The following is a 24571-nucleotide window of genomic DNA, read 5'->3' as shown; positions in this document are numbered from 1 at the left end:
GCTTTATCACCGAATTCCACGCTGGAGAGATCAGAATTTTTCTCCGCAGGGTAATCTGGGTCAGCAGCTCTGTTGGAGGCTGGAGAAAGCATAAACCAGAAACAGAATAAGACAGAACGGGCTGATGGCTTTTGAAACAAAATGGTACCCTACCTCTTTATTTGTGGAGGCTTCCGTGGGGTCACTGGGATGAAGGGGTGTGCTCGAAGACTCTGCACCCAGGGGTGAGGAACTGCCAGGAGACGGGGACTGGAACACAGACAGCAGAGGAAATCACAGTAAGCATCACAGAGTGAGGGACTGGGTGAACCGCCCAGCCCTGGGGGACACAGAGGTGCACATATCTGAAGCACATTTCAGCAGTGAGAAAACTTTCTTGGAAAGGAACTGCCAAATGTACATAGAAGGCTTGGATTTGTCGAGCTTTCGTTAGATCCCTGCCCTGTTTCCAAAGGAGCCCTTACAGTTCAGCCTCACCCGGCCCCCCACCTTAGGCCAAGGGTTCAAGCATCGCGAAAGCTGAGTATCAAAATTAAAGCCCTAGATGAATAAAGCTAATAGTGATACTCAAATGTTTCCGTTTTTAAAACATTTTTCTTACTGAGGGAAACAAAAGACTTTGGGTGCTAAATGTCTTATAAAATCACCTGCCCAAGATTACCTGAAAGGAAAGGGAAAAATTAAAACACGAATTTTTAAAGAGGCAGCTGGGACTGATTCTGATGACTGGAAACCACACCCCCTGTGAAATATTCTGATATAATCCAGAGGCCACTGAAAACACAGAGATATTTCGGCATCCAAAAAACATTACCTTGATACTCCTAGAAGAGTTAAAAAATTCTTTGTTAAATGGTATGTTTAAAAATAAGGCATAGAAAAGGTTTGGAAAGCATAGTCCCCAACCTGGTGATGGGCTCAGGCTCCCTGTGCAGGTCCTGCTTGAATGGATTTGAAGCTCCAGGCCAGCGCCCTTTAAGCCCTGCTGACTGAATGACCAAAGAAAGAAAACAAGCACAGGGATGGGAATAGTGCAGGCGCTGAAAACCCTTCCCAGCTGATTCCCAAACAATTCTGCATGCTCCTGAAATCTGGGGGGATGAAGAGAACCTTCAGGTGAGCCACAGGGATGCTTACGAATTCTGTAGCCATGGTCCTCTGAGAGGAAGAACATGCAGCTTCACAGTCTGTTGGTGATGATTGATAGAAGGCATAAAACCGAACCCAGTCAAGGACCTATTCTCTGAGGAAGCGTGGGGCTGTGAGTGAGGAGAGGTATGTTCTGGGTAAAGAAAGCAAAACCACACGAGCAATAGCTAGAACCTGCTTCTGACCTCTGGAGACTGAACCTCACGGGGAAGCAGAGGCACAGAGACATCAGTAATACACCTCTGCGTGGGAAGGGAGAATGTCCCACAGAGCAATGGTGCTCAGGAAGGGAGGGGGCACGTTCACATACAAGGGGGGCCCCAGCAAGCACTGTGTGAAATCATAAAAACAATAAATCCTTTCCAAAGAGTCTTAATGACAGGAAACACCAAATGAACTGAAGCATGATATGGTGAAATGCAGTATTATGCACACAGATGTGGTACCATCCCAGTCTATTGCTGTGAAGCCTGGATTTGTTTCCCGTGAGCCGATATACCTGATCCTGAGCAGGGAGGTGAGGACCAATGAGTCTCTTCAACACTCACATGCAGAAATCAGCTGCTCCGCAGTTAAGTCAAGAGGATGAGCATTAGGGTAACATCAGACACGAAGTACCCAAGCCCCACGGTCCCTGGACACAAGAAAGGTGCCCCGTGTGCCTTTAAAAAGAACACACAGAATTTTTCATTCGGCACCCAAGAGAGTTAGTGGGGACTTGCTGAGTTAGCTCTGTGTCTGGCCTACTCAAAATTAATGTAGTCAAGTTTTCATGATAATTTAATGCCTTTAAATTTTCCCAGGTTTTCAAACTTGAAGAGCTTCCTTGGACATTTATGTCTATTTTTCCCCAAGTAATTTTCTCTGTCACAAAAATTTTAAAGGTCTAGTCCCTGGGGAAGCTAGAGCAGCTGCTTTTTCTTTAATTGCTTGGTTTGAGAGCCATGTATATCACCTTCGTTGAAAAAATAAATGCTCCCAAAGTATCCCACAGTGCCTATTTCTCTAATTATTTTCTGTTGCAAATCTTCTGAAAATGGAGTCTTTGCAATGTTGTGAGCACCAGGTCATCGCCAGATGATGTGAGAAGACAGATTATCTGGAGAGCAGGCTGGGATGCAGAAGAGGCAGGTCAGACCCCACAGTAAGGCTCGATGACCAGTCCCAGGCATCCACCATGGGACACTGGAGAAGAGGCACAAATGTGACTTTGGTGGGCACTGCTCTCACCGAGGTTCTCAGGGGACCCACACCAGCCTTTTTCAGGCGGCGCTTCCCCTCAGACACTCATGCCCCAGCCTTCTGCATGCAAATGAGGCCCCTTGTGCTTCCTTCTGTTTGCATGTGCCGTTACTGACCTCCACCTAGAGAGTTCTCCCTCATTCTCTCCTTCGAAAGCACTCATCTTGCTGAAGCTTTCTCAGACTCTATTCAAGGTACCATTCTCCCCTGATGGCATGTTTCGGGTTTTGTAATTATCTGTTTATGTGTCTGCCTCCCCTCTCCCAAGAACTCTCCGGAGGGCTCTTGTCTTATTCATCTTTATAATCCAAGTTCCTAGCCTTGTGTCTTATAAACAGTAGGCACCCAGTAAACATTTACTGAATAACTGATGTCAGTGGGGTGTCCAGCCTTACCATGTTTTCCAACTCGCACAGAAAGCAGTCAACCACTACTCTCTTGCATTTTTTTAGTGATCAGCGGTAAGCCTCTTTCTGATATAAGACCTCTACGCTGTTATGTGTAGAATGTTACATCTGCATTTTGAACTAGAGAAGTGGCCTTTGCCTGTGAAGACTCAGACCTTAGCTCCAGCTAAGCTCCTTTAAAGCAAAAACTGTCCCCAGACAAGAGAGTACCCTACCTGGTGGAAGCCCACTACCCACCACACCATTGCTGACAAAGTCAAGGTGGACAAACATCTTCAGAGCAGACACAGGCTCCATGGAGTCCAAACAAGGGTGTTAAGATCAATTCAACTTCTGCCTTGTTATATGCTCAAGAGTGGAGAGAAAACCAGAAATTGGATAATACTTTTTATATTTCAAAGATGTACTGGAGGCAAAATTTAACCAACAAAATGATGCAAAAAATAAAAACTATCATTACATATTTCTGTCTGGAGTCTCATGCCTTCTGGGTTACTGAACAGATATTCAGTTTTAGGCAAATGAGACCAAGGGTGGGAAGCAAATGTGGGCTTGGAAATTCACAAAGGTAAGTGCCACACAGGGTGTCTCTAGGGAGGTAGTGTTCAAAGATGACTCAACAATTCCCTGTGTTGGTAATTACAGGAGGTCTCCTTAAGCTCAACAATATGTCTTCTGCAAATTACGTTCCAGCAGATTTCCCACAGCTCTGGGGTTCCACAAAGCAGAGCTGTCAGTCTTAAGACTTAGGCTCTTCAATGCCAGGACAAGAGATGGACAGTCCCGATCTTACGCCTAAGGATGCAATAGCATCCCAAGGGAAAGCCAATCATCCATTTTCATTCCAACTGGACATCTCCTTGGGGCAAACTAACGGCTGGCGGTAGAGGTGAGAGACAAACAGTTCCTGGAATTTTCAGGCTATGCACGAAGGGGAAAAAACCAGTGCACAAATAATTACTATTAATTTATTCCTGCAACAGACATTTCAGTGCCTCCTTGTGTTCCTAGCACTGGGCCAGGGAAACAAAGAGGAAAACGATGTTGTGGTTCTGTCCCCCACTCCTTTCCAGGTTGTGGGAGGAGACACGTAAAGTCAGCGTCGTGCCAGGTGGCTAGGATATGAATCCATACATAAAGACACAGGGTTGGGAGGGTGTCTCTCTGCAGAAGGGGAGGGGTGTCTATCAGCAATGCTATATTGGGAAGGAATTGCTTCAGCTGAATCCTGAAAACGGGATGGTATTCATGCAGCAGGATGGGATGGGATAGGGAAGAGGTGGAAGGTACTAGAAACAGAGGCAGGGAGGGAAGCACAGCTCTGCAGGGAAGGGCGAGATGAGCTGAAGGGCAGGGACGAGTCACCGGAGCCCCACTTGGTGACAAACTGCCTACTCTCTGCCCAGAGGGTATTTTCTTTGTGAGTCACTGGCCTACTGTCCTCATGGAAGAAGCACAATGTAGGCACTTTAATAACTATTTCCTGAATTAAGGTGGAAAATCTAGAGGGTTGAGGGGTTTGCTCTTCCCTTTCCCTTAATCCTCTTTCATCCTTGGACATCAGCATGAAGAGAAGATTACCACCCAGAAAAGTTGACAGGATGGTAATAGGAACACCCCAAAACCATGGGTAAAGGGCCCCTGGCTCTTTCCAAACGGGCAGCGTTCTTTTCAGAAAGGCCTAAGGACTGAGGCAGGACTGAGAGTAAAGCTGTGATCTGGAGAGGTGTACAGGGATCTTGAAAGACTTTTGGAGGAATTCCAGTCAAAAGACACAAAAAAGTGAGTCTGAACTGGGCTATTCACTCATTTATTTAACATGAAGTACAGACAGTGTCTGGGGAGCCCAAATCCCTGACTGTGCCCAAGGAACTCCTGATCTAGCAGGGCAGACAGACCCACAAGCAAATGCAGCGTGTCCTCTGTAGCAATGTCTCTGAGTCCCTGAGAAAAATAAAAGTCACCATAACATAAAAACAGCCACTATGGAGCTGACTACTCGCAAGGTTAGTGTCCACCTTAACAGCCTCCCTCCAAAACACTAGCATCTACCTGGTCCATGTCTTTGTCAGCTGGTCTCTGTTGACTGTTGGGACCATCTGGCATTTCTAGGCAAAATCAAAACAAAACAACAACTGCACTGCAGAGTAGAAGTGCAAATACTGCAAAAATAAATAAAGAAAAAGCAGAATCTCAGAAAGTTGAAGGTGGCAAAGTTGGAGAACTGCTCAGACCCACTATGGACCATTGAAAAGTTGGTGGAGTTACACCAGTTAACAAGAGAAAAATGGAAGGATGACAATGTTAGAGGTGCTTTAAAAGAGCATGATCTGAACATCTGATAATAAAGAGAGGCCCTTGGCAAAACAGTCTTTAAATATTTCTGCTGAAATGGTCCTCTTTATGATTGAAAGGACTGTTTCTGATCATGCTGTGCAAGTCATGTGTGAACTGAAGGCAGTTCTTCTATTGTACGATTCAATGACTTTTTTTGAGAAAAATTACAGCTCCCCAAGTCAATACTTCTCTTCTAAGCTCATACAACTCAATGACAAAAAAACAAACAACCCAACTGAAAAACGGGCAGATCTAAATAGACATTTCTCCACAGAAGACATACAGATGGCCAAGAGGCACATGAAAAGATGCTTATCATCGCTAATTATTAGAGAAATGCAAATCAGAACTACTGTGAGGTACCGCCATCATTAAAAACTCTACAAATAACAAATGCTGAAGAGGGCGTGGAGAAAAGGGAACCCTCCTACACTGTTTGTGGGAATGTAAATTGGTGCAGTCACCATGGAAAACAGTATGGAGGTTCCTTAAAAAAATAAAAATAGAGTTACCATATGATCCAGCAATCCCACTCCTGGGCATATATCCAGACAAAACTATAATTCAAAAAGATACATGCACCCCTGTGTTCATAGCACTATTCACAATAGCCAAGACATGGAAACAACCTGAATGTCCACTGACAGATAAATGGATAAAGAAGATGTGGTACATATATGTGGTATGTACCATACAATTCCATGTATATGGAATACTACTCAGCCACAAAAAAGAATGAAATAATGCCATTTGCAGTAACATGGATGGACCTAGAGATGATCATGCTAAGTGAAGTAAGTCAGAAAGATAAAGATAAATATCATATGATATCACATATGCGGAATGTAAAATATGACACAAGTGAACTTATCTACAAAACAGAAACAGACTTACCGACACAGAAAACAGATTTGTGGTTGCCGAGAGGGAGAGAGAGGGAGGGAGAGATGGACTGGGAGTTTGGGATTAGCAGATGCAAACTATTATATATAGGATGGACAAACAACAAGGTCCGACTGGGATCAGGGACAGGGAACCTATATTCAATATCCTGTAATAAACCATAATGGAAGAGAATATGAAAAAGAACATATATGCATAAAAATCACTTTTCAGTGCAGCAGAAATTAACAGAACATTGTAAATCAACTATACTTCAATAAAATAAATGAAAAAATACTTCTCTAAGAATTCACATATAGATGAAATTATAACCAACGTGTTGTTAGTCAAAAGATAAACTAAGCTTATGTTTGTAATTTTTTTAGTACTGTCTTTCAAGGTAAAGTTCTAATCAAATCCCTTTCTCCCCATTCTTACTTGAAACCTTGGTCTTTGTTGTAAGTGAATTAATTTTAAGTAGGCCTTTGAAGGTACACTTACATAGGGATCCTTTGGGACACCCCTCCCTCTCCTCTGGTGGTTAAAATGTGACATGACAGCTGCCATAAGAGTCAAGAGCAGGAGGGAGGAGAGACCATCTGGGTCAAAGAAGGCTTCCAGTGGAGAAGACACAGCCTTTCCTGCCACAGTGTCTGGTACTTGGAAGGCCCTGAACAAAGCCTGTTGGTTGGCAGAAGTAAAAAAAAGAAAAAAAAAGGGCTTCCCTGGTGGTGCCGTGGTTGAGAGTCTGCCTGCCGATGCAGGGGACACGGGTTCGTGTCCCGGTCCGGGAAGATCCCACATGCCGCGGAGCAGCTGGGCCCGTGAGCCATGGCCGCTGAGCCTGCGTGTCGGGAGCCTGTGCTCCGCAAAGGAGAGGCCACAGCTGTGAGAGGCCCGCGTACCACCAAAAAAAAAAAAAAAAAAAAAATCAATTCCTAAGACACTGTGTCTAGTCTTCAAAGCCATCATGACCTGGCTTTCCAATATTAGGGTCTATTTTCAAAAGTATAGGTGATTACAGGGAACACAAGTTAACATTTCTCCTTTGAAAAAGATTGGCGTTTTATTTTGTATTGTGGCAGAACAAGTAAAATTGCAACTGAGGTTTCAGGATACCGAAGGGGTTAACTGTAACTGCTCAAGCCCTAGCATCTGGCAGAGCTGAGTGTGAATTCTGGCTTTACCACTCACAGCTGAGGCCCTGAGCAGGTTCCCAACCTCTCTGATTCTCCTGACAATTGAGGAAAACAGTAATTACCTGCCTCTCGGGATTGAGGTGAGGATTAATTGGTGACAAAGCACACAGAGGGTCAGCTCAGTGCCTGGGCACACACAATGCACTTGATCAATATTTAATAAGTCTTTTAAGATCCCAACAGTAACAAAAGTGATTTCACCCCTATGGGAGAGTGTTCACAAGGACAAGACATACCCACTGGGATGTTTTCTTCATCTCGTTTCCTTCCTTATTAACATTTTATTCATGAATAAAATTAAAAAGCACACAGAAGGCTCTATAAAAATCATACCACAAAGATTTTAAGTTAATTTGTAAGCCCCAAGACTCTTACTTGTATACTGGCAAGAACAGCTCATTACTGGCTATGGTTGGGGGGTATACACGATGGCTGTATGCAATTTCTGACATGCCCACAGTCTCCCATTCAAGGTCGGAATATGAGGAATATGAGGGCTGAGCATGATGCTATTATGGTGATTGATTTACAAAACAGAACCGTGTGCATATGCATTGCTCTAGTGTTAGTTGAGAACACAGCTTATGTATAACGAGATACTCCACTGTTTAGGACACCTGGTGAAAGACCCCAGCCAGCTCTAGCCAAGTTTAACAAGTCTCAGTACCCGTGGATCCAAGTACACATTCCCTCCAAAGGAAAATTTCACTGCAACAAAGGCTAGATATGGAGCAACTCACAGAACCTGAGAATAAGTTTATTTTTAAGGTCACCAAGCAGTCGACACACTACATGTGACCCAAACACTAAGAACTCATGAACCTTCTTCACCAGTGTTACAGACTGTGTCTCCCTCAAACATATATGTTGAAACCCTAGCCCCCAGTGGGATGGTATTAGGAGGTGGGGCCTCTGGGAGTTAATTAGGTCATGAGGGTGGGGCCCTCATGAAAGTGATTAGTGCCTTTATAAGAGAGACAAGAGAACGTGCTTCCTCTTTCCCTGCTCTCCACCCTGTGAGGACACAGCAAGACGACAGCCATCTGCAAACCAGGAAGAGAACCCTCACCAGAAGCTGACCATGCTGGTACCCTGATCTCAGACTTCCCAGACTCCAGAACTGTGGGGACTAAATTTCTGTTGTTTAAGTCACTGGGTCTACGGTATCTTGTTACAGCAGCCCAAACTAAGACATCCAGAGGCTTCTCACTAAGCACCTATTTACTCTCACTTTTAAAGACAGTTTTAACAAGCTCTGAGCAATTCACCCCTCAGTTCAAAAACTTCAGTGGTTCCTTTTTGCTTAAAGAATAAATCTTAGACTCTTTACCTTGGCACTCAAGGAATCCAAGGATTGGCCTTAATTTCTTTACCATTTTCTACCCTTCCAGTTCCTATTCTCTGTCATCAAGCCAAACTGAACTCCTTTCTGTTCCCTCTATATAACCTGTGAGTTTCTGCTCAGAGCCTTTGCTGATGCTCTTGTCTGAACTCCACATGTCCACAACACACCAAAGGCCCATTTCAAATGTTAACTCTTTCATGGAGTCTTTCCAATTCTCTTAGGTGAAAGGAATCCCTCTCCTATGAGAGCTGCTTGTATTTTATCTGTGCCATTCTTATGGTGCATCACTTTCTCCCTTATATTTTATAAAATTCTAATGCTACTGAATAATATTTTAATTAACAATATTTTAATAAGCACCATGAAGGCAGGATTTATGATTAATTTACATTTTCTTCTTCAAGTGCTTAATACGGGATTCCCCATGAAATATACAACGGGAGTTCAATAAGTGTGTTGAATACATGGAAGGATGCATGAACACCAATCCTCTAGTATCAGAGGAAAAAGGACACACAAAAAGGAAACAGGTTTATATACACAGTAGGTTCTGGACACATGCAGCATTGCACTTATGTGCTCATGTGGAAGTTTGTACCCACATATAGCTAGGGTTCTCGTCCATATTTTTTTTTAATTTTACTGAAGTACAGTTGATTTACAATGCTGTGTTAATTTCTGCTGTACAGCAAAGTGATTCAGTTATACATATATAATTCTTTTTCATATTTTTTCCCATTATCATTTATCACAGGATATTGAATACAGTTCCCCGTGCTATACAGTAGGAGTTTGTTGTTTGTCCATCCTATACATAAGTTTGCATCTGCTAATCCCAAACTCCAATTCATCCCTCTCCCCACCCTTCTACCCCTCATCAGCCATAAGTCTGTTCTCTATGTCTGCTCTTTACTCTTTTTTTTAAGGCTGATTTTATTTTATTTTTAACATCTTTATTGGAGTATAATTGCTTTACAATGTTGTGTTAGTTTTTGCTGTATAACAAAGTGAATCATCTAAACATATACATATATCCCCATATCCCCTCCCTCTTGCATCTCCCTCCCACCCTCCCTATCCCACCCCTCTAGGTGGTCACAAAGCACTGAGCTGATCTCCCTGTGCTATGTGGCTGCTTTCCACTAGCTACCTATTTTACATTTGGTAGTGTATATATATCCATGCCACTCTCTCACTTTGTCCCAGCTTACTCTTCCCCCTCCCCATGTCCTTAAGTCCATTCTCTACGCCTGTGTCTTTATTCCTGTCCTGACCCTAGGTTCTTCATAACCAGTTTTTTTTTTTAGATTCCATATACATGTGTTAGCATATGGTATTTGTTTTTCTCTTTCTGACTTACTTCACTCTGTATGACAGACTATAGGTCCATCCACCTCACTACAGATAACTCAATTTCGTTTCTTTTTATGGCTGAGTAATATTCCATTGTATATACGTGCCACATCTTCTTTATCCATTCATCAGTTGATGGACACTTAGGTTGCTTCCATGTCCTGGCTATTGTAAACAGTGCTGCAATGAACATTGTGGTACATGACTCTTTTTGAATTATGGTTTTCTCAGGGTATATGCCCAGTAGTGGGATTGCTGGGTCATATGGTCGATGTATTTTAAGTTTTTTAAGGAACCTCCATACTGTTCTCCATAGTGGCTGTATCAATTTACATTACCACCAACAGTGTAGGAGGGTTTCCTTTTCTCCACACCCTCTCCAGCATTTGTTGTCTGTGGACTTTCTGATGATGGCCATTCTGACTGGTGTGAGGTGATGCCTCACCTTTACTAATTCTTGATCATGGTCTGTCTCCCTTCTTCGGCAGATTCTGCTTGCACGTCTGCACCCTCAGATGATTAGAGTAGTCTTGCAGACACAGCAGGAACAAGTGTGCTCAAAGGTGGTATTTCATAGACCGTAATCAAGCATTTGGCCATTCAAGTCCTGTCCAGCCTGAACATTCTGGTTCCATTCCCTTTTCTATATGGACTTTCAAAGGTGGGGGCATTACTCAGGGCAGGCCACAGTACATGCTCTAGTTTTCCTGGGAAACTTCCATTTCGGGGGCTGTATGGAGCTTCTGTGCTTCCTGTGTCCTCACACAGCTTTTTCACTGTGCATATTGGTTTAAACAGCATAATCCTTTTTCTCAAGTAAATGTACATTGTTTTCCTCACTGATCTAAGGTGTTTTAAATTAACCTACTCCATGTTACAATTATTTAAAAAAAACAAATATATGATTAGTTTCTCCTTGCTCCAAGATATGTTTGTGCTTCTGAAAATTGAAACTGCTGAAGAAACCCATAATTATTCACTCTCAATTCAAACTATATTATCAATGCACGTTTGTATTTCCTTAATGTGGTGAAGCAGGAAAGTTAGCATAGGCATTGTAGGGGCATAATTATGTCATTAAAATGATAATAGCCTGGGCCTAATGAAGTATTTTATATACACATTTATAATGGATTCAATTAATACCAATGGAACATTTTGAGATAACTGTCAGAATATTCTATTTCCATCCTCTTTTCCCACAGGGAAAATGCTCCCATTCCCATCTCCAAGTCTCTTAAACCCATGGCAAGGCTGTAGTGTGAAGTTCCGGCCCACCTCATAGCTCGGAGAGAACCTTGCACTGCAGCAATCTCCTCAGATAGAGGCTGCTTTCATCTTGGGGGGACCACACAGATCACTCATTTTATCACCATCTAAAGGGCTCCAAGCTTCTGAAACCATGTTCTTAAAGGCAAAAAAGAAAAAAAAATCCACAAAACTGACTAGTTAACTATTAACTAGAGTCATCCCTGCAAGGTGGGATAACTTATCTGATAAAGTTGATCTATAAACCGATGTTATTTTTTCCCAAAAATAGCCTCACTGTATTTATTGGATAGGTATTACAACTTGTGATGGACTCATTTATGGAGGAAGCCTGCTATTCATGTCTCCATCTAGGTCCATATTCCCTGATGGTTCTCCTACACTGGCTTCCTCAGGCCACATTGAACGGTGAGAGGAAAACCAAAGTGACTGTTAGTTTGTATTGAGAGATGCAGCTAAGAGCATACTATTTGCTGTAATAACACATTATCTGCTAAGAACAATAATAGCTACCATTTGCAGATGGATTACTATGTGCCAGGCACTGTACAGGGTTCACTATGCCCATTAGTTCATTTATTAGCGAAACAGTTCCTAATGTGCAAGGCACTAATCTCCATTCAGTTTCATTAGCATCATGGAAGCAAAAGACACGACACAGGGCCAAGAATTAGAGGCTACAGTGCCCAAAGGAACTCATTTTCACAGCAAATAACAATGCCACGCTGTTGGAGAGGAAGCAAAGTGCACATCTTTCTAAGTGATCAAACAGCCTTTTCTCTTTTCAGGTCATCTTGGACTTGTGAGCAACAGGCAAACCTGATTACATTTCTTCCCGTCCTATTCCTATTCCAGCTCTGTTCACTTACTCCTACTATCAAGGGAAATGCAGAGAACGCACAATCTGACAGGACTAGGAGAAGAAAACCAAGAGCAAAGCAGCAAACATAATTTTGAAGCCCGAGGATGCACCTACCTCGTCTTCGTGACACTCAAATTGGTACATCCAAAAATTCTCCATCTTTACTGGTATTCTTTGGGTAGAAGGGCCAGCTCTTGTGTGTCCACTTGTGAGCTGAGGCTAACTCCTGACCTCAGTGTGTGTCTGATGGATTGTTTCTAGTGGTGTTAGATGTTCCCTAGTCAATAATGCAACTTGTAACAGGAGACGTGACCACATCCCAGGGTGTCTGACCTAGCTGCATTAACTAACCCCTGGGTGCCCAATGTCCCCGGCAGCCGTGCGTCACTGGTGTAGCATCATCACCTGATGTTTCTGAGAAGGGGCAGACGTACCCCTTCTGGCAGCAATGCCTACTATTTCTGGGGAAAAATAAACTCGGTTCTGAGGTGCTACCAGAAACTTTCACACACTCTATAAACTCTGCTGCATTTACAGAACCTGTGAAAAAAGCATTTAGTTCATGTGGATGGAAGGAGTGGGAATTGGGAAAAAGACGCTCTCTTAAAACCTGCGTCAGAATGCACCTGGGCATGTGGCCAGCTGAGGCCTGGGTCTCTGGGGGCACAGCATGCTGCAAGTGGACCCTCCCTACCTCTTCACACTTGCTGAACATTCTTGTGCTCTAACATCCTTGCACGTCAATCTGAATAAGGGGAAATGGCAAGCCAGATACACAAATACAAAAAGAAGCTGTCCCCAGGGTCGGCATGGTTTGACCCAAACCAATAGGTAATCCCAAACTGGGTTTGAGAGCTGGACCGGGTCTGTGGTTCTCAGAAAAAGTCAAGACAAATATGAGTGGAACTGAGCTGGAGGGAACTAATGGAAACAGAGGTGGGCAGGGTAGTTCTGAAGCCTGACGACAGGAAACAGAGAGACCTCCCAGAGCCAACGTACCTCTCAACCAGCCATGGCAATGGGGGAGCACGTGGGTGCACGAGACGTGAAAGGCACAGAACATTCAAGACACTCGTTGTAACAGATGGCTTCGGCCTTCCTTCTCACCTAACTCTTCATGAGACATGCTGACAGGTCTCTCTCCCTGAGTCTACCTGATGAATTGTAATAGAGTCAAAAGGTAGAAAAAAGAGAAGCAAAGGACCTGAACAATACACAGCTGGAAAACCCACCCATGCTAAGTGACAGTTTCCTGCGCTGTGGACAACTCTGCAGGCCAGACCAGAGAGAGAGGGTCCTCGGGGCTTCTCTGTCCCTCCTCTCTTGTTCTTGTGTTTCTGACCGCTCTGCGCGCAGCCAGACTGTACCTACTATAATCTGGGTCAGTGTGATGCGATTCCTGTGGCTGTCAGCCCCATTCAAGGAAGCTTTTTCAAAATGGTGGGCAGTGCAGGAGGTATTTCTTCTGAATTTACAGCACTGGGCATCTCTCAAGACACTGTCTTCTTTCCATGAATTAGTTAAAAGATAGAAAGCCTCTGGCTGTTGACTCTCAAGTGTCCAAATTAAATAGCCCCTACCACTGAACTCTCCCTGGCTCATGTGTGAAGCCATTTTCTCCATTAGCACTCTTAAAAATTGCTTTGGTTTGGACTCATGAGCCACTCAGGCCAGACTGAAGTCATCAGAATCTTCACTGCTGCTGTGGAAAGCTTGTCATTTTTTCAGTTATTAACCAGAGAACCACCATCACACATAAGACTGAAAATCACCAGAGAGACTGCAAAGAAAACAGACCTTCTGGAAAGTTACAGAAAGCATCTACACAGTGTTCTGTTTGTGCAACAGAATCCAGAATTCTTTCCCTGGCTCTCTTCATTCTTTCCTTCCTTTTAATGTTCAATCTGCACCTGAAACCTGCTTAATTATTCACCACGGCCTTCTCCAGACCTCATCCATAATGGATAACACCTGCGACTCAACCCGCACCCCCACCCCCACCCCCACCCCCACCCCCACCCCGCTCCCGCCACGTACACAGCAAGACAGCGGTTGAGATGGGAGCATAAAGAACAGGTGCCACACCCCACAGCTGAGGGAGAAGTCAAGGCCCCAGGATGCCAGCCAGCCTCAAGGCCTGTTCTCTCAGCACCGCAAGACCCCCTAACTTGGTGCCTCTCTATCTCCTTTTGCGTCATGGCGTACAGAGAGATGACAGCGTTGGGACAGCACGGGGGGTCACCCGGAGAGGGTCTGGAGCCCCGAGTGAAGCTGCCGGAGTTGAAGGCAACATAGCCGGCGGTCCAGGTTGCCCCTGTCTCCAAAGTCCAGCTGGATCATTGGCACAGTGGTTGAAAGCTCTGCCTTAGCTTATGAAGGACTCTTTACAGAAAATTCTTTGGGCTCTGGAAGTCCCTTGAGAATAAAGTTAAAATCCTTCTACTTAAGAATCCATGTGGTCGTGCGTGTTCCTTCAGGACAAAATCCTTCCTCTTTCCCATTTCCACAGGCCCTTCTGAGCCCTAACCTTCTCTGACACAGCCGCACGCCTCACCTTGGTGCTGGCTCACACCCCGATTCCCTTTTTCACCACTTTGGCTTCATTCTCTGTCAGTCATGTCAGGATCTGTAGATCTGCCCATTCCCAGCCAGACAACAAAATTCATACAGCCTAGGAGCTGGGAATGGCTGACCAGGTCGGCTGGGGGTAGGAGGAGGCCAGCAGCTGCTGTGTCCTCAGGCTTTAAGCCCAGCAGCTCTTTGCTGGCACAAGGTAATGACGAGACACCAAATGCGGCAGGTGGACTTCTCAAGTGGCCCCTGTGACCCGCAGCTTCTGGTATTCAGGCCCTTGTGTACTCCCCTTCCTGGGGAGGGAGTGTGGGCTAGTGACTTACTCTAAGCAACAATAAAATACAGCAAAGGATGTCACTCTGCGATGGGAAGTCACAGTCCTTTGTAACCCATCTTGCTATCAGACTCGGCCTTCTTGTCCGGCACACTTCATTAACACAAGCTGCCGTGGAGGAGAGTGCCCAAGCGGCAAAGAACCTAGGAGGCCTGTGGCCAGGAGTCACCTGGGAACTGAGGTCCTCAGTCCAACAGCCCAAGAAGAGCTGAATCCTGCCAACAAGTGCATGAGCTTGGGAACAGGGCTTTCCCCAGGTGAGCCTTAAGGTGACTACAGGCCACTGACACCTTGACTGCAGTCTCTGAGAGGCCCCAAAGCAGAGGACCCGTTAAGCCATGCCAGATTCTCGACCAAAGAAACTGTAAGATAATCAACATGGCTTGTTTTATGCCACTAAGTTTTGGGGCAATTTTTTTACACAGCAGCAGATTTTACACAGCTGAGACACTAAAGGTGGCTTCAGAGGAAAGCCTCAAGAACAGAGAAGACCTGAGGTCTGGCTGAGGGCTCAATAAAGAACTAGCCTCGAGCAGATCATAAAGTCTGCACAGGTAGGCCCTGTGTCTGTTTTAGCCAGAGCCTGCATCTCCATGGCTGCTGTATCCCTGGTGTCTTGCATGGTGCCTGAGCTATAGAAGGGACTCGGAAGTATTTGTTAAACGAGTGGATGATAAGTTGAGAGACTTTCAATTTGTGATGAGATAAAGTAGTCACAACTCTCTTTGGTTCACTGACAAAACTAAGAAGAGTGTGGCAATGTGGCCAAGCCCTATTTCTTACTCATAGACAGTGTCCTATATGTAGCCTGTACTCTATTAAACCCAAAAGTGTTAGCAAGGGAACAACTGTAACAGCTCAATCCAATCACTTTATGACAATTTGCATGGCAGATGGTTGAGAGCACATTTATTCCTCTGATATCATTCATTTGTCTAAGACGAGCTTTCCTATTGGCTTCTGAGTTCTATTTAGCAAAATATCCTGGGGCCCATTTTTGCTGTCCTGACATCAGATCCTTTGGTTCTAAAGTTATGCTTCTGGGTAAGTTTCTGGGATGTTAACCTAGAGGGTCTGCCAGCCCCCCTTTTCTAAACAGCATGAACCATATAACAGAACAAAGTTGGTTTTAGAGCCAATACTGGGATACTGGTATACTCTTCCACAGCAGGCCAGGAGAACACTCTGAGTTAAGGCTGCTTGGGGTCCAGTCCTTTACAAGCCACAAAAGGACACAGCATGGAGCTGACTATCCTAGGAAAACTCTCCTCCCTGCCCCCCACCTGCCAAGAATCACATTCCAGCTAGGAACTGCTCTACTCAGGGAAACCAGGCCCCAACAGAATACATATTCATTCTAAAGTCTGTCTGCTTGACTGCAGATCTCATTTCAACTCCATCCTTTGCTATTCAGATCCTGGAAAAACTATGGCTGGCCAGAGCTCCCTAAGGAATGTGGATTGGCAAAAGGACCTCTCAGAGAAGGATACCTTAACAAGAATCCTTCATGAAAACAGAATCCTTCAGCAGCAGAAACATTTTTTTTTTTTTGGTCAAAAACGGTTCTTTTCACTCACCCCTGTAAGCTTGACAACACAACCATAACAGGATAAGATGCTGCCAACAAGCCTTAATGAATTAGCATGTATACTTGACCTTGGTCAAGAGTCTCCCAGCAACAACAATCCATGTAGGCTGATGTTGGATTCAGGATAGAGGGAAAGGGAGAGAGGATGGGGGGAGGTGACGTCAAGGAAAGCAAGGCTCAGATGAAGCCAGGATGCTTCTCCACCCTCATTACATCATCTTTCTCCAAAAAAAATAAAAACTAAAAAAAAGAAGGTGGGCACAGAAGTGCACATGATCAGGGCAGGTGTTAACATCAAGCCCTCACACTTCCCAGGATTTTAGCAATATCTCCCTCTCAGCAGGAAAGTGGCTGGTTTCTGTCTAAGAAGTGTTAGTGCCCAAATGGCTTCCTCCCTCAAAATACTTTCACCAATTGGTCTCTGGAACTGGGGATGCCAATAAAAGGTAAATGTTATGTTAAGGGGGTGGTGCATACTGCCATTATCACTAGTTAGCAGTTGAGTTTGACTTAATCAGACCAGCCCTGCAAAATAAAAGCTGATACTAAAGTGTTGCTCAAAGTGGAACTGGAGACCCTAGGTTATTCAGAGTGCCTGACCAGATGGGCAGTACCATGAGGGCATGGGAGGGATGTGAGTGCTGGGGGAAGCAGAAGGGCAACACCAGGCTGGGAAAGTGAGGAAGGGGTGCTAACAGCCAACTCCTCTAGTTCAGTTTGCCACTGACCAACCCTAAATGTTAAGTGAGTATTGACCTACTAAGGCAACTAATACACCAAACTTGTAATTCTGATTTCACATTTCCATGGAGGACTCAATGTCTGCAAAACCATTTTCGCTCAGCCATTCTGGGAAATAAATCTGATAACTTGTTTTACTGATGAGGAAACTGAATCTGAGGAAGAAAGGTGGTGAGCAACTCAACGTAGCTGCAGCAGGTCGACGACAGAGCTAAGATTTACATATAATGAATGCTTACTGAGCACCAGCGTTGTGACTTCCTCTGAGTTACAAGAGGAGGAAAGGACACTATGCCTTCAATAGACCTGACAGTGACTTACAGAGGCAATAGGCGAATGCACGTGAGACAAGCAGAAAGACAGACAGTAAAGAATCAAGTTTTAAACTGTAGTTTGCAGTTTAAGTTGGTGGTTACCAATTCTGACTGGGCCTCAGAGATACTCATGATAAGACCCGACCTCCAGAGATTTTAATCAGGAAGTCTGGAATCTGGAATCTATCCGTTCAAAGACTGGGGCCCTGACTGCACTGAATACGCATGGGATCTGGTCAGAAGTGAGGGCCAGTGTGGTAAGGAGTGGGGTATGGAGGCAAGTCCGCATAAACAGAAGCAGATGTAGAATTTGTAAGTACAAGGCCAATGAGTAAGCCAATGCAGGGCGGGGGCGGGGGGTCCTTACACGCCCAAAGCGCCATCTGGTCTCGGTCCAGTGGGGTCTGCCTAGTCATCCCTGAAATCCCATGAGGAAATTACTGCCTGGAGGAATCTGTCTTTGCCCAAGACAAAGGGTGTAGACATCTTGGATAATTTGTGCTCTAAAGCTGTGAAATGTGTCACGGACCATGATTGGTAGGTCAAGGCTGCTGGGTCACATACCCCAGCTATTTTCAGCTATTCTGTCTGTGGAAACTGAGGCCAAAATGCCCAGCCTGGCTCCAAACCTCCTTCAATCCATTCCCAGACTTCGTTCGTTTCTGGTGTCCCACGGGCAGGACGTGCCCAACTAAAGAGGTCAACCAGGCACACCAAGTGGGCAGCTGAGTGCCCGTTGTCTTCCTGTGCAAAACAGCGGGAGAGAGAAATTGCCAGTGGGACTCTTCAGGAGAGTGAGGTGGCCTTAGTCAAAAAAACCCAACATCCTCGCCATGCCTGCTCTCCAGTGAAAACCTGTGTTTCAAAGAAAGTGGATTGACAAGCTACATCTCTGTATTAAGGACATGTTGTCAGATACACCTGTAATGGGAGTATTTCCCATTTTGAAGATGATCACATTTACGGATAAATCGCAATTCATAATTCCATGGGCCCAGGATTTAACTGGGTTACATATGGAATTCAATTAGCTATGATCTATCTGCTCCCCTCCCTGCACCTTCCCTTCCTCCCCTGTACAGCCCCAGTCCACTGACAAAATACCGAGAGCGTACAGTTGGGAGAACTAACACAATGGTTTCTGAAGACTCCTGGGAAGTTTCCTGAGCTCCAACTTATTAAGCGAGCATGAGAGATACCCAAACCATGGCCCTGCGTGCTGCGTTGCTACCTGGAAAGTGACAACAAAATGCTCTCTGGCAAAATCATGCAGTTCCTTCCCTGCGGTTCTCCCCACATTTCTTGACACAGCTTCACATACACACTGACTAGTGAGACAATCCATTAAAAAGTTGAGAAAGATTCCTCTTGGGAGTGGGGTCAGGTCAAGAGAAAAAACTGAAGCCTGGGGGTTACAAAAAATCAATCTTTCCCATCACGTAGCTTCGTTCCACGCAGCACAGAGAATTGGAGACCTCGCGTTCTGCTGTGCAGATCATCAGACTGGTCTGTGCCAGTGATTCCAATATGGTGATGCTCTGACGACAGTGGGGAGATACCTGCCTTGCCCTGTAAACAGGGCTGGTCTGGAGCTGAACTGACAGGTGATACTCAAAAGGTGAGTTAAAATAATCAGGAATACTTCAAACCCAGGAGGAGAGAGCAAAAGCACACATACTCCTACCTCCTTTGGCTTTTTCATGATTGAAATAAATTACATATTTGCTCTCTGATAGGGACTTCCAGGTCAGGCCTTTTCATTTCCAAGTTGTAACAGTAAGATTATTACATGTTTAAAAACATTGCCTTGGTCACATCAGGTCCTCACAGTTCACAGAAAAGTGAATTTTTTTAAATTGACAACACGGTTCTGTTATTTAGAGCATTACTCCCCATTGCCAAGGATATGGCCATTTACCGCTGACCCTAAGTTGCAGAATGGGCCGTTATATGTACCCTACCATGGCTTATGGCACCTTGAAAACATTTCATTTTTAAAGTACAGACCATTAACCTAAGTGAGTATATAAACCTGAGGAGAAATCAATGCATCCACTTTGACCTCAGCAAACATCGTTCTCACTGCAGCTATTCGTATTCTAGCTGCCATCCTTCCCATGAATGTTCAGCAGTTTCTAAACTCTAAGCTCATTATCAAACCCACAGTTCCTGAACTCTTCAGGTTATTCACTGTCAAGATGCAAATCCACTTACCAATTAGGGTTCTTCACCTTAAGCAGTACAGCCCTATCCTTGACCTACTTTTTTACCTCTTTACTCTTATGTGTGTAACATAAGCCAAATGTAAGTGTGTGTGCTTAGTACATACACAAACACAGCATGAAATTAAAATGAAAAACTCAGAACACTCAGCTCACCATATAACAGTTATGGTGCAGCTATGGCTCACCATGGGGACAGACACTGGCAGCGACAGTTCTAGCGAGTACTCATTGGCGTGAGCCCACCAGGAGGCCACCATTTTCTCACCAAGACCTAGCCCCACCCAGCAGCCTGTAGGCTCCAGTGCTGGGACACCTCAGGCCAAACAACCAACAGGGTAGGAACATAGCCCCACCCATCAGCAGACAGGCTGCTTAAAGTCTTCCTAAGCACACAGCTTCCTGCTAAACACACTGCTTGACAGAGCCCTGCCTACCAAAGGGACAGGACCCAGCTCCAACCACCAGTGGGCAGGAACCAGTTCCTCCCACCAGGAAGCCTGCACAGCCTCTTAGAACACGGGGCAGACAGCAGAAGCAAGAAGAAATACAACCCTGCAGCCTGCAGAACAGAAACCACAATCACAGAAAGACAAAATGAGACAGCAGAGGAGTATGTCCCAGATGAAGGAACAAGATAAAACCCCAGGAAGAACAACTAAATGAAGTGGAGATAGGCAATCTATCTGAAAGATTCCAGAGTAATGATAGTAAAGATGAGTGAAGATCTTGGAAAAAGAACAGAGGCACAGATCTAAATGTTTAACAAAGACCTATGAAAACTAAAGGACAAACAGTGATGAGCAATATAATAACTGAAATGAAAAATACACTAGAAGAAATCAATAGCAGAATAATTGAGGCAGAAAAATGGATAAGGGAGCTGGAAAACAGAATGGTGAAAATGACTGCCACAGAACAGAATAAAGAAAAAAAATGAAAAGAAATGAGGACAGTCTAAGAGACATCTGGGGACAACATTAACTGCACCACTATTCATATTATAGGGGTCCCAGAAGGAAAACAGAGAGAGAAAGACCTGAAAAAGTATTTGAAGAGATAATAACTGAAAACTTCCCTAACATGGGAAAGGAAACAGTCACCCAAGTCCAGAAAGTGCAGAGTCCCAGGCAGGATAAATCCAAGGAGGAACACGCCGAGACAAACAGTAATCAAATTGACAAAAATCAAAGACAAAAAATATTAAAAGCAACAAGGGAAAAGCAACAAATAACATACAAGGGAATTCACATAAAGTTATCAGCTGATTACTCAGGAGAAACTCTGCAGGCCAGAAGGGAGTGGCGTGATATATTTAAAGTGATGAAAGGGAAGAACCCAGAACCAAGAATACTTTACCCAGCAAGGTTCTCATTCAGATTTGATGAAGAAATCAAAAACTTTACAGACAAGCAAAAGCTAAGAGAATTCAGCACCACCAGATCAGCTTTGCAACAAATTCTAAAGGAACTTCTCTAGGCGGAAAAGAAAAGGCCACAACTAGAAACAAGAAAATTACGGATGGAAAACCTCACCACTAAAGGCAAATATAAAGGCAGGAAATCATTCGCACACAAATATGATATCAAAACTAGGAATTGTGAGAAAAGGAGGGCACAAATGCAGGATATTGGAAATGCATTTGAAATTAACAGACCAGCAACTTAAAACAATCTTGTTTATATACAGACTGCTTTATCAAAACCTCATGGAATATCTACGATACACACAAAAAGAAAAAGCAGTCCAAATACAACACTAAAGTTAGCCACCAAATCACAAGAGAACAGAAGAGGTAGGGAAGAAAAAAAGACTTTGAAAAACAAATCCAAAACAATTAACAAAATGGCAGTAAGAACATTCATATCGATAAAATTACCTTAAATGTAAATGGATTAAATGCTCCAACCAGAAGACACAGACTGGCTGAATGGATACAAAAACAAGACCTGTGTATATGCTGTCTACAAGAGACCCACTTCAGATCTAGGGACGCATGCAGGCTGAAAGCGAGGGGATGTAAAAAGGTATTCCATGCAAATGGAAATCAAAAGGAAGCTGGAGTAGCAATACTCATATCAGATAAAATAGACTTTAATAAAGACTGTCACAAGAGACAAAGTAGAACACTACATAATGATCAAGGGATCAATCCAAGAAGAAAATATAACGACTGTAAATGTATCTGCGCCCAGCACAGGAGCACCTCAGTATATAAGGCAAATACTAGCAGACATAAAAGGAGAAATTGACAGTAACACAATAATAGTGTGGGCCTTTAACACCCCACTTTCATCCATGGACAGATCATTCAGACAGAAAATCAATAAAGAAACACAGGCCTTAAATGACACATTAGACCACATGGACTTAATTGATATTTATACAGCATTCCATCCAAAAGCAGCAGAATACACATTCTTTTCAAGGGCACATGGAACATTCTCCAGGATAGATCACATCTTGGGCTCAAATCAAGGCCTCAGTAAACTTAAAATTGAAATCATATCACGCATCTTTTCTGACCACAATGCTATGAGATTAGAAATCAACTACAAGAAAAAAACCCTAAAAAACACAAACACGTGGAGGCCAAACAATATGCTACTAAACAACCAATGGATCACTGAGAAATCAAAGAGGAAATTAAAATATACCTAGAGACAAATGAAACTGAAAGCATGACGGTCCAAAACGTACAAGGTACAGCAAAAGCAGTTCTAAGAGAAGTTTACAGCGATACAATCTTACCTCAGGAAAAAAGAAAAATCAAAACCAACCTATCCTTACACCTAAAGCAACTAAAGAACAAACAAAACCAAAAGTTAGTGGAAGGAAAGACATCATAAAGACCAGAGCAGAAATGAATGAAATAGAGAGGAAGAAAACAATAGCAAAGATCAATGACACTAAAAGTTGGTTCTTTGAAAAGAAAAACAGAGTTGATAAACCTTTAGCCAGACTCATCAAGAAAAAAAGGAAGAGGGCTCAAATCAATAAAACTATAAATGAAAAAGGAGTTACAACAGACACGACAGAAATTCAAAGGATCATAAGAGACTACTACAAGCAACTATATGCCAATAAAATGGACAATCTGGAAGAAATGGAAAAATTATTAGACAGATACAACCTTCCAAGACTGAACCAGGAAAAAACAAAATATGAATAGACTGAAATTGACACTGATTTAAAAAAAAACTTCGAACACACAAAACTCCAGGACCAGATGGCTGCGTGCACAAATTCTATCAAACATTTAGAGAAGAGTTAACATCTATCCTTCTGAAACTATTCCAAAATATTGCAAAGGAAGGAACACTGCCAAACTCATTCTATGATGCCACCATCACCCTGACACTGAAACCAAAGATACCACACACAAAAAAGAAAAGTACAGGCCGATATCATGATGAACACTGATGCAAAAACCCTCAACAAAATACTAACAAACCAGGCTTCCCTGGTGGCGCAGCAGTTGAGAGTCCGCCTGCCGATGCAGGGGACACGGGTTCGTGCCCCGGTCCAGAAAGATCCCACATGCCGTGGAGCAGCTGGGCCCGTGAGCCATGGCCACTGAGCCTGAGCATCCAGAGCCTGTGCTCCGCAACGGGAGAGGCCACGACAGTGAGAGGCCCGCGTACCGCAAAAATAAATAAAATAAAATACTAACAAACCAAATCCAGCAATACATTAAAAGGATCATACACCATGATCAAGTGGGATTTATCCCAGGGATGCAAGGATTTTTCAATATCTGCAAATCATTCAGTGTGTACACCACCTCAACAAATTGAAGAATAAAAACCATATGATCATCTCAATAGATGCATAAAAAAATTCTGACAAAATCTGACACCCATGTATGATAAAAACTCTCCAGAAAGTGGGCACAGAGGGAACTTAATGTAATAAAGGCAATATATGAGAAACCTACAGCAAACATCATACTCAATGGTAAAAAGCTGAAAGCATTTCCTCTAAGATCAGGAACAAGACAAGGATGTCCACTCTTGCCACTTTTATTCAACATAATTTTGGAAGTCCGAGCCATAGCAATCAGAGAAGAAAAAGAGATAAGAGGAATCCAAATCGGAAAAGAAGAAGTAAAACTGTCACTGTTTGCAGATGATGTGATACTACTCATAGAAAATCCTAAAGATTCTACCAGAAAACTACTAGAGCTCATCAATGAATCTGGTAAAGTTGCAGGATGCAAAATTAATACATAGAAATCTGTTGCATTTCTATACACTAACAACAAAAGATGAGAAAGAGAAAGTAAAGAAACAATCCCATTTACCATCGTGTCAAAAAGAATAAAATACCTAGGAATAAACCTACCTGAGGAGGCAAAAGACCTGTACTCCTAAAACTATTCATATAAGATGCTGATGAATGAATCGAAAATGACACAAACAGATGGAAAGATATACCATGTTCTTGGACTGGAAGAATCAATATTGTCAAAATGACTATACTACCCAAGGCAGTCTACAGAGTCAATGAAATCCCTATCAAATTACCAATGGCATTTTTCATTGGAAAAATGAAACAAAAACAAAAAATCTTAGAATTTGTATGGAAGCACAAAAGACCCCAAATAGCCAAAGCAATCTTCAGAGAAAAATGGAGCTGGAGGAATCAGGCACCGTGACTTCAGACTATACTACAAAGCTACAGTCATTAAAATAGTATGGTAGCGGCACAAAGATAAATATAGATTAATGGAAAAGGACAGAAAGCCCAGGAA

The 24571-nt window shown here is 43.5% G+C and overlaps 1 protein-coding gene across 3 annotated transcripts in view; it reads right to left on the bottom strand.

Moving 5' to 3' along the window:
* Positions 1-24571, bottom strand: part of APBA1 (amyloid beta precursor protein binding family A member 1) — a 236225-nt gene that overhangs the window by 39596 nt on the left and 172058 nt on the right. For all 3 annotated transcript variants that reach the window (XM_027105722.1, XM_027105720.1, XM_027105723.1), the window contains one exon: positions 154-249. In XM_027105722.1, coding sequence (XP_026961523.1) covers positions 154-249 — 96 coding nt within the window. The remainder of the gene's footprint in view (positions 1-153; positions 250-24571) is intronic.

The sequence above is a fragment of the Aethalodelphis obliquidens genome, unplaced genomic scaffold (genome assembly GCF_003676395.1).
Source record: "Aethalodelphis obliquidens isolate GAN/ISIS:26980383/991018 unplaced genomic scaffold, ASM367639v1 scaffold7, whole genome shotgun sequence".
NCBI classification, from domain to species: domain Eukaryota; kingdom Metazoa; phylum Chordata; class Mammalia; order Artiodactyla; family Delphinidae; genus Aethalodelphis; species Aethalodelphis obliquidens.
The sequence above is the reverse complement of the archived record's forward strand: the minus strand, read 5'-3'. Positions and strand labels throughout refer to the sequence as shown.